Raw genomic sequence first — 17,569 nt, 5'->3', positions numbered from 1 at the left:
GAGAATATCTAAAGATCTGAACAAGTTAGAACTACACGACTTGTTTGCAGACTTAAAAGCCTATGAGTTTGAACTGGAAGTGAGAAGTGGAGAAGAGCCCTCATCAAATCCACCTACCAAGGCTCTTACTGCTACTACTACTGCTACTGCTACTATTTCAGTTGTTCCTAGTACATCACCTTCTACTGCCATTGAAAGCACATCTGAAAAGACTGCTGAACAAATCAGCGACGATGCAATGTTTTTATTTGTGAAGAAATTTTTCAGATTCATGAAGAAGAATCATCGAGCTTACCGGGGTCCTAACCGAAACTTTAAGAAAAATTCACCACCTGGTGACATGGCGTGTTTCAATTGTGGAAAAGTCGGGCATTTCATCGCTGATTGCCCTAAGCCAAAGAAGAATTATCAAAAGAAAAAGGAATACATGAGGAATGACAAGAAATCCAGAAGAGATCGCAAAGCGATGATTGCAGAAGAAAGAAAGTCAAAATGGGCGGATTCTAGTTCTGAGTCTTCTGACTCAGAAAGTCATTCCAGTGATAGCGATGCAGAAGAGATCAAATGTCTCATGGCAGAAACTGAATCAACCTCGACATCTGGAGAGGTATTTGAATTTGACTCTAATGAATTTACACGAACTGATTTGGTTAAAGCACTGCATGACATGGTGGAAGAGTACTCGAGACTTTCTCAGTCATTCGAGGAAGTTAAGATTGAAAATCAAAACTTAAAGGATCAAGTCAGTAAGTTCACTTGTCTACAAGAGAATAGCAGCAATGATTTAAAAGTTGAGATAAGTAAATTAAGAACTGAGAATGAAATAGTAAATGCAGATTACCAGACGATGAAGTCTGAGAATTAGAAGCTATCTATTCTGGTAAATGCATGGAACAAGTCTTCTGTTTCATTAGAGAAGATGCAAGAATTGCAGAAGCAATCTGGAGACAGGAGTGGTCTCGGATTCAACAATAGTGAAAGCATTTCTGAAACCAGTACTAAGCCAGAATTGGATACAAGCAAAGGGAAATACATACGTTTTGTTAAATTCATTGTGGTATATGAACCAGTAGTACCAACTGTTCGAGTTGAAAGGTTTGTAGATCAGACGAACAGAAGAAAGAATTACGGTCTGGGTTATGTTGAACCTAAGGGAAGAGTCCACCAGAGTTCTGGATCTAGTAGAGGATTCAACTCAGGAGGACCACCCTCTATGAAGGTTAAAAACAACCAGTACTATAATTCTAGACCTGTTCAGAAGAGATACATGCCAGACAACAAAAACAGAAGGGAAGAACAACATTCTAAGATGCATTCTGTTATAGATAACAGACCTTCTGTTGCACACACCTCTATGGATACCCGAAGTACAAGGTCACCTAGAATTGTACAAATGTGGGTTCCTGAAGGACTGATAAGGCTCTGACCCAAATAGATTGGGTACCAGTTACTAAAAATTGTGTTTGCAGGAACAGGAAAGGAAAGTCAAGATCAGCAGCTCCACATGGTATCTAGATAGTGGATGTTCCAGACATATGACCGAAAAAAAGAGTACTCTCAGAAATAATGAGTTGTACTGGACCAAAGATAACTTTTGAGGACAACTCAAAAGGTAAAACCGTGGGTAAGGGTAAGATTATCCATGGTAACATTACTATAAATGACGTGCTCTTGGTTGAAAATCTCTGTTACAATTTTATTAGCATTAGTCAACTATGTGATAATTATTACTCTGTAGCTTTTCAAAAGCACACATGCATAGTTAAAGATGCTGATGCGTTTACTGTATTAACGGGTAAAAGAGAAGGCAACACTTACAAAGTTTCTTGGAACATAGATCATGTTAATGTTCTTACATGTTTAGTTGCCTCCCTTAATGATAAACATTGGCCATGTCACAAGAGATTGAATCACCTGAACTTCAAGTCTATCAATAATCTCAAGAAGAAGAACATAGTTGATGTTTTAGCTGATATTAATTTCGTTAAGAATCATGTATGCTCTGCATGTCAACTTGGTAAACAAGTGAGATCTAGCTTCAAGAATAAAGGTAGTAAATCAACATCAAGGTGTTTGGAATTATTGCATATGGACTTATTTGGTCTAATCCCTATCATGAGCTTAGGGGGAATAAAGTATACACTTGTTGTTGTTGATGACTTTTTTAGATTTACTTGAGTGATATTTCTTACTGGAAAAGATCAAACCAGTAGCCTCTTGATCAAGCTTCTGAAAAGGATTCAAAATGAAAAATCAGTTTCTGACATTAAAATCAGAAGTGACCGGGCCACTGAATTTACTAACAAGATTCTTGAGTTATATTTAGATGAATAGGATATTCATCATGAATTTTCAGCTGCTAGAATGTCTCAACAGAATGGAGTAGCTGAGAGGAGAAACATAACTCTTAAAGAAGCTGCTAGAACTATGCTAGCAGATGCAGACATCTCTCAGCGCTTCTGGGCAGAAGCAATCAACACAGCATGCTATACGCAAAACAGAACCATGATCAACAAAAGGCAGAATCAGACTCCATATGAGATATGGAAAGGGAGTAATCCTAATGTATCTTATTTTCATGTATTTGGTTGCAGATGCTTTGTGGACAATAATGGTAAAAATTATTTGTCTGCATTTGATTCAAAATCAGATGCTGGATTATTTCTTGGATATTCAGCAGTAATAAAAGCATTCATAATTTTCAATAATAGAACTCTTAATGTTAAAGAATCTATTCATGTTATTTTTTATGAAGATAGCAGTGCTCCTGGAATTTCTAACGTGTCAAATTTAAGTAACAGATTAGACATGATTCATCTGCAACTGGATAGTGAAGATGATGCAGAACCAATTGTCAAAGATGCTCAAAATCCAGAACCAGACATTCCTCTGATAGAACCAGTTGTTCAGACACAGGACATAGCAGAACCAAAAGTTGACATTCCAAAATCTGCTACTGCTTTAGCTGAGCATGATCCGAATCCATCAAACCAGGGAGAAATTTCTTTAAACCCTTTTGTTTGGAGAAAATCTCACCCTCCATCTTTGGTCATTGGTAATCCAGCAGCTCCATTAAGAACCATTTGGCAAATGTTTAATGAATATATGCATGCTGCTTTCATCTCTCAGGATGAACCAAAGAAGATTGAAGAAGCTCTTCTGGATCTCAGTTGGATTGAATCTATGCAAGAAGAGCTGGATCAATTTAAAAGAAATGAAGTTCGGTTTCTTGTACCTAGACCATCTCATCAAGCTGTTATTTGAACCCGGTGGGTATTTAGAAACAAGCTAAATCAAGAAGGTATTGTTGTCAGAAATAAAACAAGACTGGTGGCTCAAGGTTTCAGACAAAAAGAGGGAATAGACTATGATGAAATCTATGCACCAGTAGCAAGGTTTTAAGCTATCAGAATATTCTTAGTCTTTACTGCTTTCAAAAATTTCAAAGTTTATCGGATGAACGAGAAAAGTGCCTTCCTAAATGGTTTACTACAAGAAGAGGTTTATGTTGAACAACCTCCAGGTTTTATTGATCATTTCTTACCGCATCATGTGTTTAAATTACACAAAGCCCTGTATTGTTTAAAACAGGCACCTCGAGTTTGGTATGAAACGCTCTCACAATTTCTTTTCAATCATGACTTTACAATTGGCACAGTAGACAAGATTTTGTTCACTTTAGTTAAGAATAAGCACATTCTGTTGGTACAGATTTATGTTGATGACATTATCTTTGGGTCAACTAACCCCAAACTATGTGCAAAATTTTCTAAATTGATGCAGGAACAATTTGAAATGAGCATGATCGGAGAATTAACATTCTTCCTAGGACTGCAAATTAAGCAACTTGATATTGGATTCTTCATAAATCAGGCTAAGTATGCTAAGGAACTACTGAAAAAGTTTGGCATGAAAACATGCTCTGCTGCTTCCACTCCAATGAGCTCATCTACTAAACTTTATAAGGATGAAAATGGAATTTCAGTAGAGGTAACTCAGTATCGTTGTCTAATTGGTTCTTTATTATATCTTACTGCCAGTAGATCTGATATTATGTTTGCTGTTTGTATTTGTGCAAGATTTCAATCTAACCCTAAGCAATCACATTATATTGCTGCTAAACGTATTCTGAAATATTTGAAGGGTACTAAAAATTTCGACCTATCGTATCTCAATGATTCTTTTTAAATCTTATTGGATATTCAGATGATGTCTATGCAGGTTGCAAATTGGATAGAAAAAGCACAAGTGGTTTTTGTCAATTTCTTGGTGATAGGTTGATATCCTGGTTTAGTAAGAAGCAGACTTCTATAGCTACGTCTACTGCAGAAGCAGAATATCTTGCTGCTGGAAGCTGCTGTTCTCAAATACTGTGGATGCAACAACAACTTAAAGACTATGGAGTTCAAGCCTCTGAATCACCTATATTCTGTGACAATACCAGTTCTATATGAATCACGCATAATCCAGTACTTCATTCCAGAACAAAGCACATTTATATCAGACATCATTTCATTAGAGATCATGTGCAGAAGAAGGACATTCGTCTGGAATACGTTTCTACTGATCAACAAGCAGCAGACATCTGTACAAAGCCTCTGCCTGAGAATAAGTTTTCTTATTTTTGAAATATACTTGGTTTAATTGATTTAACTTGAGTATATCGTTGCTATCACTTGGTTAAATTATTATCAGTTATATGTTATTCAACTAACGTTAGTTTGTTTGAGAAGTAAAGAGACAACTTGATGCAACTACTGATATTTCATTGCGAATAAAATCGAAACCATGTTACACGAGACAATTCAGTGTCTACAGAATCTTGCCACTCGGAAATCCAATTATTCAATTCATGGATTTTAATCCTTCCGAAGGATTCTACACTGAAGATCTTCTCTAGCTGATGTCATTCGTTCCACAACATCACATGTAGCAGTACTTAATCAGAAGCAAGTTCGGTAATATGATCGACGTCAAACCGTTGTTTGTACTTTCTTGATGTTACTCTCTGTGCAGTAGTAGGAGTCAAACCATTTCGATGAATGTTCTGGATATCTTGAACCTTAAATCATGAAGACATGACCTTCATCCAGACGTATTCTTCAATGGTTTTCATCAGAACTTCCAGATGAGAAAGTGTTCTTTGTGTAACTAAATTATGAGTACTGTTGCAGGCATCTGAATTGCATGAACTAGACATATTGAACTGTTGTTATCTGAAATTTTTTTCTTACTTATAGACATTCTACATTTAATATTGAAGAAGATGAAGAGACTCAAGTCAATTGGAACGTCTTACTCAGGCTAAGTTTTTCTTACCCTTTCTTTTTATTTATATGCATTAAGTAAAAGCAATAGATAAACAAGAAACATAACAAAATGAGATATTTCATTCATAAAATCAGATGCATTACATTATCTAATCTATTACATTTGTTGATTTCAGCAGTACTGAGAACTTCAGCAGGAACCTAACTAAGGTCAGCTGGAATCATCCCCCTCTCTTTGCATGATCGTGGTTGATGAACGGGATGATTCCTCATACTGTCAAGAAAACACTCGATTTATATATCGAGATATTTCTTCCAAGTCTTCATATCTTGGAAAAGGATGTCTTCAGACATCATCTTACGAGAAGATGGAAGTTTCCTTTGTAACCCATCTGCTGAATCAGGCTCTGGAGAAGACTCCGAGAGAATATTTGCATCATACATTTGTTTTGATTTGTTATTTCTATAAATAACTTAGTTTGTGAGCTTGCAGGTATTTATAGTAATCCTCGGGGAAGCTAAAGAGCCACTTGAATGATCATTTCATGCACGAATATCAAGAGTCACCTGTCTTTCCCTCAGATCTCGTATCTTTGCATTTATTAGTTGCATTAATTGAGGGGGAACAATATTTTATTCTGACAAATATTTCCGCGCTTTATCAGAAGCAGAAGGAGGTTTGTCTTTTCGATAAAACAATGTGTCTACTGATTTTTATCAAAGTGCTGAAAATATTTCAGTACTTTATGACTTCCAGTAGATATTATCATAATACGACAAATCCTCTTCTGATTTTTTTAGTAACCGCTTGGACAGCCCGTCTCTTTCATTTTTTTAAATTTTGGCGTAACTGACACTCTACTTTTAACTTTTCAAAAACTCAACCGCAAATATACTGACACATGTCCTTATGTTTTTCTGACGGCTGTACATTTTGAATATTAACGGACCTTTCGATCTCATTTCACCTTATTACAATTTCAGACTTTTGCTTACTAGCTACTACTTTCTCTCGCATTCATCTACTACAGAATCTACTCCGAATTATCTTTGTTTGCAGAAATGGCTGGAGCTTACATTCTAAATGCTTATCAAGTCAACTTTACATCGGTTCTGACCATCAAAGACGAGAATCTTGTTAAGATGTTCAAAGCAATTGAAAAAATCGGGTATCCGAAGGTTTTTAGAAGCACCTGTTGTCATATACAAGACTGCTCTCTTGGATTTGTATGCCAAAGCAACCGTCGAGGAAGGGAAAATCATTTATTCCCAGGGAGGTGCATCTATCTCCATTGATGGTACACTATTGGGATCGAATTTCTTTCTCCCACGCTCAGGTATCTCTGACTTTTCTGATATTTCTAAGGAGGAGATGTCCACTGCTCTTTCCACCTTCTCGGCTTCTGGAGAGGAACTCTCTCCCTCTTGCTTCAAGAAGCTTCTGAAAATGGAATATCGAGTGCTTGCCGGTATCGTGGCAAAGGCACTTCTGGTCAAAGCTAGCACGTTTGATAAGCTGACCAAGGAAAAGTTACAAGTGATGGTAGCTATCACCTCTGACTTTAAGGTGGACTGGAGTCGATTCTTGTTTAGAATCATTAAGGATATGGTTGTGAGGAAAGCCATTGGTTTTGCTTTTCAGATCAGCACGATGTTAAAGATGCTGGTTTTCTCCACACTTCTGAACATGATGCTTCTTTTGTAACAATGGCCGATGCTGCCAATGTACTTGCTTTGAGGCCAAAGCCAACTGTGGCTGAAGAAAGAGATTGGCGATGCTCAAACTGAGGCTCAAATGCCTCAAAAGAAAATCAAAAGAAAAAGAGTGGTTGTCTCCACTGATTCGGATAAAACAGTACCGGAGGCGTCTGCTACTCCAATCAAAGCATCACTTCCTACCACCCCTAGCAAGAAATAGGCTCGCACAGTTCTCCGTCTCAAGAAAACAGCAGTCATTGCTGATTTAGACACTGTCTCTTTGAGACAAATGTTTCCAGAAGCCACCGCATCCCAACCAGAATCTGTCCCAGTTTCCAAACCAGCTGTCACATCTGCTGCCACCACCTCTACTTATGTTCCGACTTTCAGACCCTCGTCTGGAGTCGTTATTCGAGAATCAACTGCTGGGTCTTCTGCTTTTAGACACATGTTGCATGTTTCCTCTTCAGATAAAGGGAAAGGAAAACTTGTTGCAGGACCATAATCACTTGGCGCCAAATCATATGTTCACACTGCTATTGATCTTCACTTGGAGGAGATTGAGAAATCTGTCAGTGAAGGAATATATTTCTTTGATGATTGACATAAGGTTCGAGTTTTCCATCCAATCACATATTTCAGAACACAAGGTGCATATGGTAAAATGGTAAAGAATGAAGAAAGGTGTTTGATCTTGCCAAGACTGACAATGTGATTGAAGCAATGAGAAGACGAAGCTTCATTCTTGAGCAGCTGAAACGACAGGAGCTGGAATCTGTTTTAAAGACTCTTTAGTCTAATTTTGACGCTATGATTCCCACTGCTGCTCAGGATCAGAATGTGATCCATCTTTTGACTGACCGACTGCGAGTGATGAACGAGCAACTTCTTGCTCAAGAACGGGCATTTGGAGAGCCTGTACAATATTCAGTAGGCTTCATTCCAGACTTTACTCAGACTAAGCCAGTTGAGGAAAGGACTATAGCTCCCTCAGAAGCTAAGGTTTCCAGTACTACATCTCCGAAGCCGCCTACTCAATCATCATCACTTCTCTCTATTCGAGAATTGGCTTCAGTTGATGAGGTCATTCAATCTATCGTTCTTACTATCTCTACTGCACCAGAAGCAGCTCAAGCTGATGATGTGGTCCAACCAGAAGCTCGACCAGCAGACCAACTCTTGGCAGAATCAGATGCTGTCCCATTTCAATCACTACCGAATTTGGAGGTTTTTTCTGCTGAACATCAAGCGAAAATGGAAGCTATTCTAAATGTTAAATCCGAATCTATTCCAACCGCTGAGCAACTGGAAGCCACGGAAGCTGCCCAACCAGATGAAAGTGCAGCTACTGAACCAACTACTACTGAGGCACTTCTGCAGAATAGACTACTGCTCAAACAGAAGATGCTCCTTCTACTGCTTTGATTCTTCTTCCCTCAAGATCTCCTGCTCGTACTGCTCAACTTGAAGCGATCAGACAGCGTATGCTCGAAGGAACACCTTCCCCAGCAGAAGCAACGCTTGATCTTGAATTCGAGATAGATATTCTGAGGAGAAATCTTGATAATCTGTCTGATATTGTTAAACAGTTGTCTTTTGAACGTGCTGGTGAGGTTAGTGCCACCAGATTCTTCCGTGACCGCATCTCAAAAGAAGTCACCCGCACGGCATAATCTTTGGCCAAATTGCATGTCGAAACCAGCCTGTTCAGACAAAATGTTGTCTCAAGTCACGCCAGCATCTTGCTTGGTCATTCAGACATCATTAAAACTGCCTCAGGACATGATTCGGATATTCAATCAGTCTCCACCAAAGTACAGGCCTTGGACTCGAAACTTGTAACTATTGACGCCAAGATTGAATCTCAATCTCAATCTATTCTTGATCTAAATGAACAAGTTTCGAATCAGACACCATTTCTGGAGATACTGAATAATGGCATCCTTACTTTTACTGGCCGGGTGGACGACTTACTCACTTGTATTCTAGCCAATGATGCCAAAAAGGGGGAAGCAGAAGGCAGATCTGGAGGTCATCGTGAAGAATCCTCCTTCAGAAACCAAGATCCTCAGGATGAGGAAACAATGTTCAGAGACATTGTAACTGATGATTAAATTCTTTTGAACTCTGTTTTTATTGTTTGTTTGTTTATCTTATCCTATCTGCTATCTGCTTTCATATTCTACGATACTAACATCTAGGTTTTGGCATCACCGCAAAGGGGGAAATTGTTAGACTTAATTTAATTGTGGTGATGAGAGTCAAAACCAGTAGGTCGCGATAGCTACAACCAGAAGACTATATTAAAGCAGAAGCTATCATATCACGTTAACAAAAGCAGTACTCTTCGAGTACTTATCAGCTTAGAAAAATCAGAAGCAGAACGTAGCTTTATAAGCAGAACGTAGCTTAAGCAGAAGTAACTTAACGTCTTTTACTTGATAGTTACTATCTTAAATGTTACCGTTACTTTACCTAGTACAAGTATTAATTGCACCATTAATGCTATACGAAATCATTTAATATGTCTTACCAGTTTTGGTATAAAGCAAAGACTGGTTATTCTGAAAGCTTTCTACGGAACCTTTTTAGGTAATAAAGCTGGGCTAATGTAGAAGATTTTATCTTCGAACTTCCAGAAACAACCACTGTTCTATTGTCTACTATTTTATTATTTCTCATCGTACTCCATTGGATCGTTTCCGCACTTATTATGATCTGCTGGACTTACATTCGAATAAGATCAGCTATAATCTCTAACAGGATTCTAGCACCCTTTGCAAAATCCTTAAACAAAAGAAAGAGTTTATTCACCCCTCGAAACTCCTTATCAATCCCCAACACCAACCATCTTACACTGCTGAGCTTGGCATTGAATTGCATTTTTTTATGCCAAAAAAGAATACGACGGATGAGACGATGGACGAGCTTGGGGAAGGGGCTGATGGAATTGCTTGAGGGAGCATACAATTAGTTAGGGTAAATGGGTGGAAGATTTATATTTAATAAATAATTAAGTAATAAAAAAGTAAAATTGTAAAGTTCTTTGATAAACAGTTAAAACTATTTTTAATGTGTTGTCAGGTATCAAATCACAAATTATATTACATAGATACTGAATTCTAACCTAAACATTGGCAGATGGATTTTACCTCAATTTACCCTTTTTAAATAAATAATTGAATATTTAAATTATCTTTATGAATGATTTAATTAAGTAATATTTGAAATAATTTAAATATTATAAACATAATAAATAATATTCCAAAAATAAATCTTTCAGAATTGAGTTTAGAATTGGGCTTGAGATGGAGATATTTTACTATTTAATGTTAATTCTGAAATCTGATGATTGTCTTTGATGTAGTAAAGTCTGTATCACCAAAGATGTTAGCAAATGATACACCAAGTCCTATCCAACTACAAAAACAAATCAGATTTAGGGATCGTTCTATATTTAGACCTAATTTTAGGGGTAATTTCTCTTCTCAATTCTATCTTCATGCCGAAGGAATAAGTGCCTATTTTCAAGTGAAGATTGATGGACACTGCAAAAGACATATCAACATGGAAGGCTGTAATTCAATACAATGATGCAAATTAAAATAATTTTCATAATAATGCATAATAGTTCATAAAAACCAGGCATAACAAAGAGGTCAACACAACGAAAGTCGAATATGGCTCTCTCGAAAAACCTGCTTCCGAACGAGGGGATGAATCAGGACCTGGTGAAGGCAACGTAGTCTCCTTAGCGCACGTGTAGTTGCAACGACTTGCTCGAACGATCCTATAAACGCCACTATTCGTGAGGAGGTAAACATCCTTATTGTTATCTTCGCCAAATGAAAATACGTAACTCAATGCCGGGAGTGAACTTTCAGGAGAAAAACTGCAGTTTATAGGAGTGTCTTGGGCACAATTGAACGAGATCCTGCTACTCACAAATTTCCCGCTGTCGATGGGATTTTCACTGCCTGCCCAGATAGCACCTCCGTAAAGATCTGCATACAGATACCTGGAATCGGGTACCCAAAAAAGATTAAAATGCAGAAAAGTCACTCCCCTCGACAAAATCTGTATCCATTGGGTAAATTTCTTGAAATTTCCTTCATGTTTTCAACATTGATGTGTACTATATTTTATACATCACTTCTATGTAATATAGCTTTTGCATCATCTCAAAGTGTGTAGTTACTTACTTTCCATACATACAAGGATCGGTGGTGGATCTGTAGAAGTAGCCACCGGTGATTGATGCTGAACCTTCGTTTGTATTCACCTCAGAGCGATTATATCCCATAACAGGGAAAATTGCCTTTATTGAGATAGGTGTAGTATTTCCGCCAGGTGGCTGAGAAGGAGAAAAGAGGTAAGGGCCCTCATAGACACGCCATCCGTAATTCCCTTCTTTGGTGATCAAATCTACCTCTTCATACTGATCCTATTAAAGGATTACGACCACTTCAATACTCATAAAGATCACTTGCAAGAAGGGTTGGATATGGAAAAGGAGATAAGACCAAACAATAATATCTTTGAACAGATGTCCTAGTTCCGTAGTGCCATCACTGTGACTCGCACTGTAATACCGAGTTTCACATTGAATCGTGGGAAGAGTGTAACGGGATTTATAAGCCCATGTGATGGACTCTTCTAATATTAGATGATCATTTTCGTAAATGAGTACAAATACAAGATAGTAGTTAGTTAGTAACCTCCAATTGGCATGGGGGTGACATACACAACCTACATTACCAAAACCACCACCTAGCAGCAACCCACCAATCCACCCTCTAATGTAGGCGCAGAAATTTCGATGGAGGGGGTTCCAGGGAGAAGAAGGAGAAATTAATGCATAATACCTACGATACTGGAAAAAGATCGTATGGTTACTGAATTATCAGTTGTTTCATTTGAGGTTATCTGTATATTTATAGAAACCAAGTGTTGTAACCAACAAAAGTTATTGAAGTGCAACGATATACCTGCCCAACATCAGCACATAAAAAGTATGAAGGCCTTATAGAATCGAAACTGCAACGCCAAGGATTTCGGAATCCCATAGCCCAAATTTCTTTGGCTAATCTTTTACCCTTAGCGTATGGGTTGTCCACTGGAATTGAATAGTTTCCCCACAGATCAAGGTCATTAACTTCATCAGAACCTAAACCAAAAAGGTCATGAAGACAAGAAAGAAAAGGTTTTATTATGCAACTTACAAGATTAGCATATCAATTTTTGCATAAACGCTTTATAAGTTCAAATTTTCTATTATTTACTAACTTTGGTATTTAAAACAACTCACTCGGTGTTTTATCGATGTCAAACCTCATGATCTTCCCAAGCAAAGATTTCTTGTTTTGAGAGAAATTATATGGATCGGCCATCCCCCCACCATCTCCCATCATAAAGTACAAATACCCATCATTGGGTCCGAAAAGGATTTGGCCTCCATGGTGTGCTGTAAATGGAAGTCCCATTGTAAATATCCTTCTAACTTCAGAAGGGTTAGCACGATTTGCCTAGCAAAAGAAAAGATACCTGAAACTTGTAACAATGAACAAAATAAAATAAAAAACAAAGAGTTTTACTACACACACACATATATACCGTTGAAGGCTGGGAAGCACTGCCATTAACAGTGAACTCTGCTATAACGCTTTGATAGCGACAAGGTTCCGCACCGCTGTCGGGACTTAGTTTCGAGGGATCACAATTCACATCAGAATTACACGCACATCTTCCATCACAGTTCGGCCCATTTGCTTTGTCACAGCTGAACGACGCAAAAAGCCGGCCATTTTCCATGAATTTTGGGTGAAATGCGATTCCCAACAATCCAAATTCAGTATCAAAGTAAACTTCATCCGTTAAGTCAAGAAAGGGACTGGTTTCCAGCTCGAGTGTTCCCCCAGAGCCCTCGTCTGGGATCGTTGCCAACCAAATGACACCTTGTTGATTTGAGAAAAAGGCGCGGTTGGAGCCATCAGGATGAGCAACCATGTTGATGTACGATCCGTTTCCGATTTTCTCAAGGCACATACCGTTTGTAGGGCTCGGAATTCCCATACTATTCAGAGTGACAGGTTCACCAGCAAAGCAAGCCATCCCATCATCAGATGCTCCACCCAGGGCATCACAGAAATCAGATTGTGATCGCCAGAGATTGGTCAATTTGGTGGAACTTGAGTTTGTGGGTAATCCAGCTCGACCTTGCAACGAAGCAGAGAAGGGTGAATTGAGAATAGACACATTTTGACAAGTGTTCCATACTTTCGAACAAAAGTCGTTTGTAGATTGGACGGATTGTGTCGAATCTTGTGAAACAGTGGAGTTGCAAAGAACTGGAACTTCACGAGGAACTGAACCGATTCGAAATAGCTCAGCCGAAAATGGATCACACCTCTGTAAATCAATGAGATACAACATACTCAACATGAGGTTCTATTATCTCTAATGCAAAAGTACATGAAACAAAAAAGACAAATATCACTCTCAACGAAAAGATAGACAACTAACAGTAAATTGGACATTTACAGGGAACCGCTCGTGATACACGCGCATAGCTTCAAACTCATATAAAGGTCTACAATTAAAGAATGAACCTTTACAATAAAACCAAAACATAAATTCAAACATAAATCCACACAGTCTCAACAGGAATCTTGTGTAATAAAATCACATGAATATGCAGAAACAAAATACATAATTCTCACCGCACAAAGGATTGATTTGAGAAGAGAAGCACAGTCAGTATCCGAAACATTCATCGACAAAAGCTTCTGCTTCAATTGCATATTTTTAGCATAGTTGCAGCATGTGGTTTCATTGTAAGCACAAAACGCCCCACGATAGTTCGGAGCATAGGGTGCTCCTGTAAATCAAAATTTCAGCAAAAGAAATCATATTTAACCCAAAATTCTAGGGAGAAAAGATAACCATAATAAGCCCAAACCAAATAATTTAACCAGAGAGAACCACAAAGCACAACAAAGACCAATGAAAATTAAAGCCACAAACTTACTTGAATCAGTACAGAGAGGCAGAGCAACGGAAATATCAAGAAACTGCAGCAAGACCAAGAACAAAAGAATAATGAAACGAATGCCTCCTCCCATGGTTCCAAAGCAACAAAACTATCATGGGTGAAAGCCAAGAAACCAGATTTTGAAACAGGGAAGTGGGATCAGCGATGTGAAGCCAAATAGTCCAAAAAGTTGACATTATTTCTAGTTGCTGGAGTCAAGAGATGAAGATATACATATAATAATGAGAGGGCAGCTGAGAAGAAATTAATATCCCTTGACCAAGAACCCCGGCTGGATGAGGTATGGCTGGTCCAACAGGCACACTTGCACTAGCATTAAAAAATCACAAATCATATTTAAAACTTATCATAACAATCCTAGTATTTTCTCCAAGAAAATCCGTTCTCTAATCTCGAACACCTATTAATTCAATTTATTAAAATTTGACTGACTTTTCTCAGAACTACATCTTGCATATGTGAGATTAAAATATTATTTGCATATTTGATTACTCACAAAAAAATTATTCTTCATTCCAGATTAATATATTATTTGCATATTTAATTACACACAAAAAAATTATTCATGTTTGTCTTGCTAATTAAAAATAATAATATAGAAGTTCTATGAAGAAATGAAAAAAATTCCATGTACTTGATTAGCGTTTATTGAAATTTGAATACAATATGTTATTACACACAATTAGAGATTTTTTTTTTTGTGTGTATAAAACGTATGTTTTTATCGATCGAGTTTTTAAATATTTATTTCCCTTAAATTTATTTTCAGTAACTGATGCTCGTAAGGAAGCTTATTTGGAGAACAGGACAAAACCCCAATTTGATCTCAGTCACAGAATCTCTTTGTAGAAAACAAAATCTTAATTCAATCTATTTTCTTTCAACCATCTCAAATTAGTCTTTTACGTTTCCAGAAATTTGCCTAAATTAATCCTTAAAAGAATAAATATTTTCAAAAAATACTCAAACTACTCTTGATTCTATTTTATTAAAGAATTATTACACCGGGCCATGAAAATTGTATCAGAATTTAGATAAAATTATTTCAAATCTACAAATTATTATTACTGTGTAATTAAATGTTTGATGAGGAGATTTTCTCAAAAATTATGGATTTGAACTTAAGTTCGAGATTAAATATTTACTTCAATTATTTCAATACTTTGAAATATTTACAAGAAGATTTAACCAATGTTGGACATCATGAGCAAATAAGAACATATCATAATCATAAGGTAAGCTTATAATTCAGAATAATAATTTAATAGAAATATTTTTGGATTCCTCTAAACTCTCCGGAGATCTTAGAAAAATCCAAAATACTGGTACAAAATTATGGCAATCAGCTATATTGTGTAACACGGAAAATAAGAAATCTTTGAAAAACAAAAATAAATTCTTGGAAGATTAAATGATATTCAAACAAGAATTCAAACTCTAGAATAACAATAAAGTTCTAATAAGAGGATTTCGGAAAGAAGGTTGTCACTATCCTTTGGATTGAACCCTTATTACACCAAAGAGGAAGGCCAACGTGGCACAAAAAAATTTAATTGACGACAAAAAAATGATCAACATTATCAAAAGTGTCTCAAAAAATAAAATAATCTGATGACAACTATAGAAAACATTGTCTAGAAGATATAGAAGACTTGGCAGAATTTTTTACAAATCTCAAAGTCACAGATCTGAAAAATGAATACAACTGGGGGTGACAACCTTTACTTAGTAGAATACAAGAACCACATAGGGAAATTGTGGATCCTATTATACAAACATAGGAGGACCTCATCCAGTTTGGTGGAGAAACACACCTAGATGAAATAAGGTCAAGGAGAAATCAAGTTCCACACCAAACACCATATGAGAAGTCTATTTTAGAACTGATACATCTTTATGGGGTTATGCTTAGCCTTGATATACTATCGGCCATGAGAATCGCATAAGGAATACTTGATCAAAATAGAGAAGATTCATTAAACTTTAGAAACGAGTTTTATGGGATCAGTTAAAATTTCTTGGGACATGATTTTGGTAAAAGTACAAGAGTCAGTCCTAGCCGAAAAATCCCTTAGCGAGATAGTCGAAAGAATGACTACTATGTAAAGCACAATTTATATGGGTATATTATTTCAACAGTGAAGATACAGAGAATAAAAATATATACTCAAGATCTATATATTCTTAAATTACATGAAATATGTTTAGTAGATGAATACATTATGTTATTCAGGTTCTTCACTAAAATGTCAAGTTTTTGGAGAGAAATGCAAATAAGGGAATATGTCATTGTCAATCCAGACACTCTGGCCAGACGAGCCTCTTTTCTCAAAGAAAAATTGGCAAAATGATTTCATATGACAACATTACGAAATAATTTCAAACGATTAGGTACTAATAAACGTACTCATTTATGTTGTAAATAAAATGACCTTCCAACTATCATTGGAAGTAAGTCACAAAAGAAAAAAATGAAGAGCTTTACACCTCATCTTTATGGCAGAAGTGGAAGAAGTAGAAGTAGTTCTTTGAAACCAAGAACAATAAGGTATAGACAAAAAGCCAGATCTTATAAATCTAGATAAAAGAAGTGGACTATCAAGAAGTATGATGTCATCCCAAGCATCGAACTCATCTCGAAGCACGGGACGTACAACCACAAATAAAACTTTCAGAAGAGCTCAGACTCAATCTAATGAAATTTTTAAAAATTGAAATCGCTGGACATGTGTAACAAGATGTCACATTTCGACCAACTCTCCAGAAAAAGATATGAAGAAAATAAAACACTTCGAATCAACTCCGGATATTTAAGAAGTAGTTTATTACCAAGATCCTATTCAAGTATACCAGTTGAGGATAATGCCTCAGACTAAAGTATATATGAAGAAGAAGAAGAAGAAGAAGAAGAAGTCTCGATTCAAGAAGAATATGATGGAACGAAATCAGAATCTGACTGAATACGAAGTGTATTGACACGAAACACATGAAGATTTGTCTTGTTCCTTTATCCAGATAACTATATCAAATAACATAGTCCAAAAGATCATGAGGAAAAACTCCAGTCTTCAAAATATCAAGGATTCTCTGCATGACAGATAGAAAAGTTTACAGGAAATTTTAGCCTAAGAAACAAAAAACATCATCTAATCCCAATAGAACTTACGGAAATCGAATGAAGATGCAATTATTTCCTTCTGAAGAAATAGAGGAAATTTTAAAACTAAAGATAGAAGTAGCACAAACTATGTCCTAGATTCACATCTGTAAAATTCAGATTATGATAAAATCTACGTTAAAAGAAGAGATAGACTCACCCATTGACAATGATATATGCGATAAACAAATGGATAATCTTCAAAATTCAATACTAGGAACTATCTCAGGGAATCTGTGTGCAGGAAAAATTGTACGAGTAATTTATCCAAGAATTGCTTACAACCTGACAGATCGAGATTTTAGGCGAGCTTTGACGTTGCATAAAAACTTCAAAGGAAAATGGTTAACGAAAGAAGGTAACGGATCATATGTAGAGCCCAAATTCAGTACA

General features: G+C 36.7%; 1 protein-coding gene across 2 annotated transcripts; it reads right to left on the bottom strand.

Moving 5' to 3' along the window:
• Positions 1 to 10,532: 10,532 nt before the first annotated feature.
• LOC142549148 (HIPL1 protein-like) lies at positions 10,533 to 14,244 on the bottom strand. 2 transcript variants are annotated; one of them, XM_075657957.1, is made up of 7 exons: positions 13,996 to 14,244; positions 13,688 to 13,845; positions 12,582 to 13,376; positions 12,277 to 12,493; positions 11,957 to 12,135; positions 11,171 to 11,406; positions 10,533 to 10,986 (listed from the first exon to the last, which is right to left on the bottom strand). In XM_075657957.1, the coding sequence occupies exons 1-7, from the start codon at positions 14,087 to 14,089 to the stop codon at positions 10,581 to 10,583; spliced, it is 2,085 nt and encodes a 694-aa protein (XP_075514072.1). In that variant the 5' UTR covers positions 14,090 to 14,244; the 3' UTR covers positions 10,533 to 10,580. The 2 variants fall into 2 exon arrangements, with proteins under 2 accessions (XP_075514072.1, XP_075514071.1); XM_075657956.1 differs by having other exon boundaries at positions 11,171 to 11,412; positions 13,996 to 14,240.
• Positions 14,245 to 17,569: the final 3,325 nt, after the last annotated feature.

The sequence above is a fragment of the Primulina tabacum genome, chromosome 6, assembly GCF_025594145.1.
Source record: "Primulina tabacum isolate GXHZ01 chromosome 6, ASM2559414v2, whole genome shotgun sequence".
NCBI classification, from domain to species: Eukaryota; Viridiplantae; Streptophyta; class Magnoliopsida; order Lamiales; family Gesneriaceae; genus Primulina; species Primulina tabacum.
Note: the sequence above shows the minus strand (reverse complement) of the source record. Positions and strands in the feature narration are given on the sequence as shown.

Bases quoted from the DNA above. Each gene is read 5' to 3' on its own strand.
- LOC142549148 (XM_075657956.1), bottom strand. From the start codon at position 14,089: ATGGGAGGAGGCATTCGTTTCATTATTCTTTTGTTCTTGGTCTTGCTG. The intron at 11,413-11,956 runs GTATATCGTTGC...ATCCTTTAATAG, and splicing joins TATGTGCTGATGTTGGGCAG to GATCAGTATGAAGAGGTAGA. The intron at 10,987-11,170 runs GTAAGTAACTAC...ACCCGATTCCAG, and splicing joins GATCCTTGTATGTATGGAAA to GTATCTGTATGCAGATCTTT.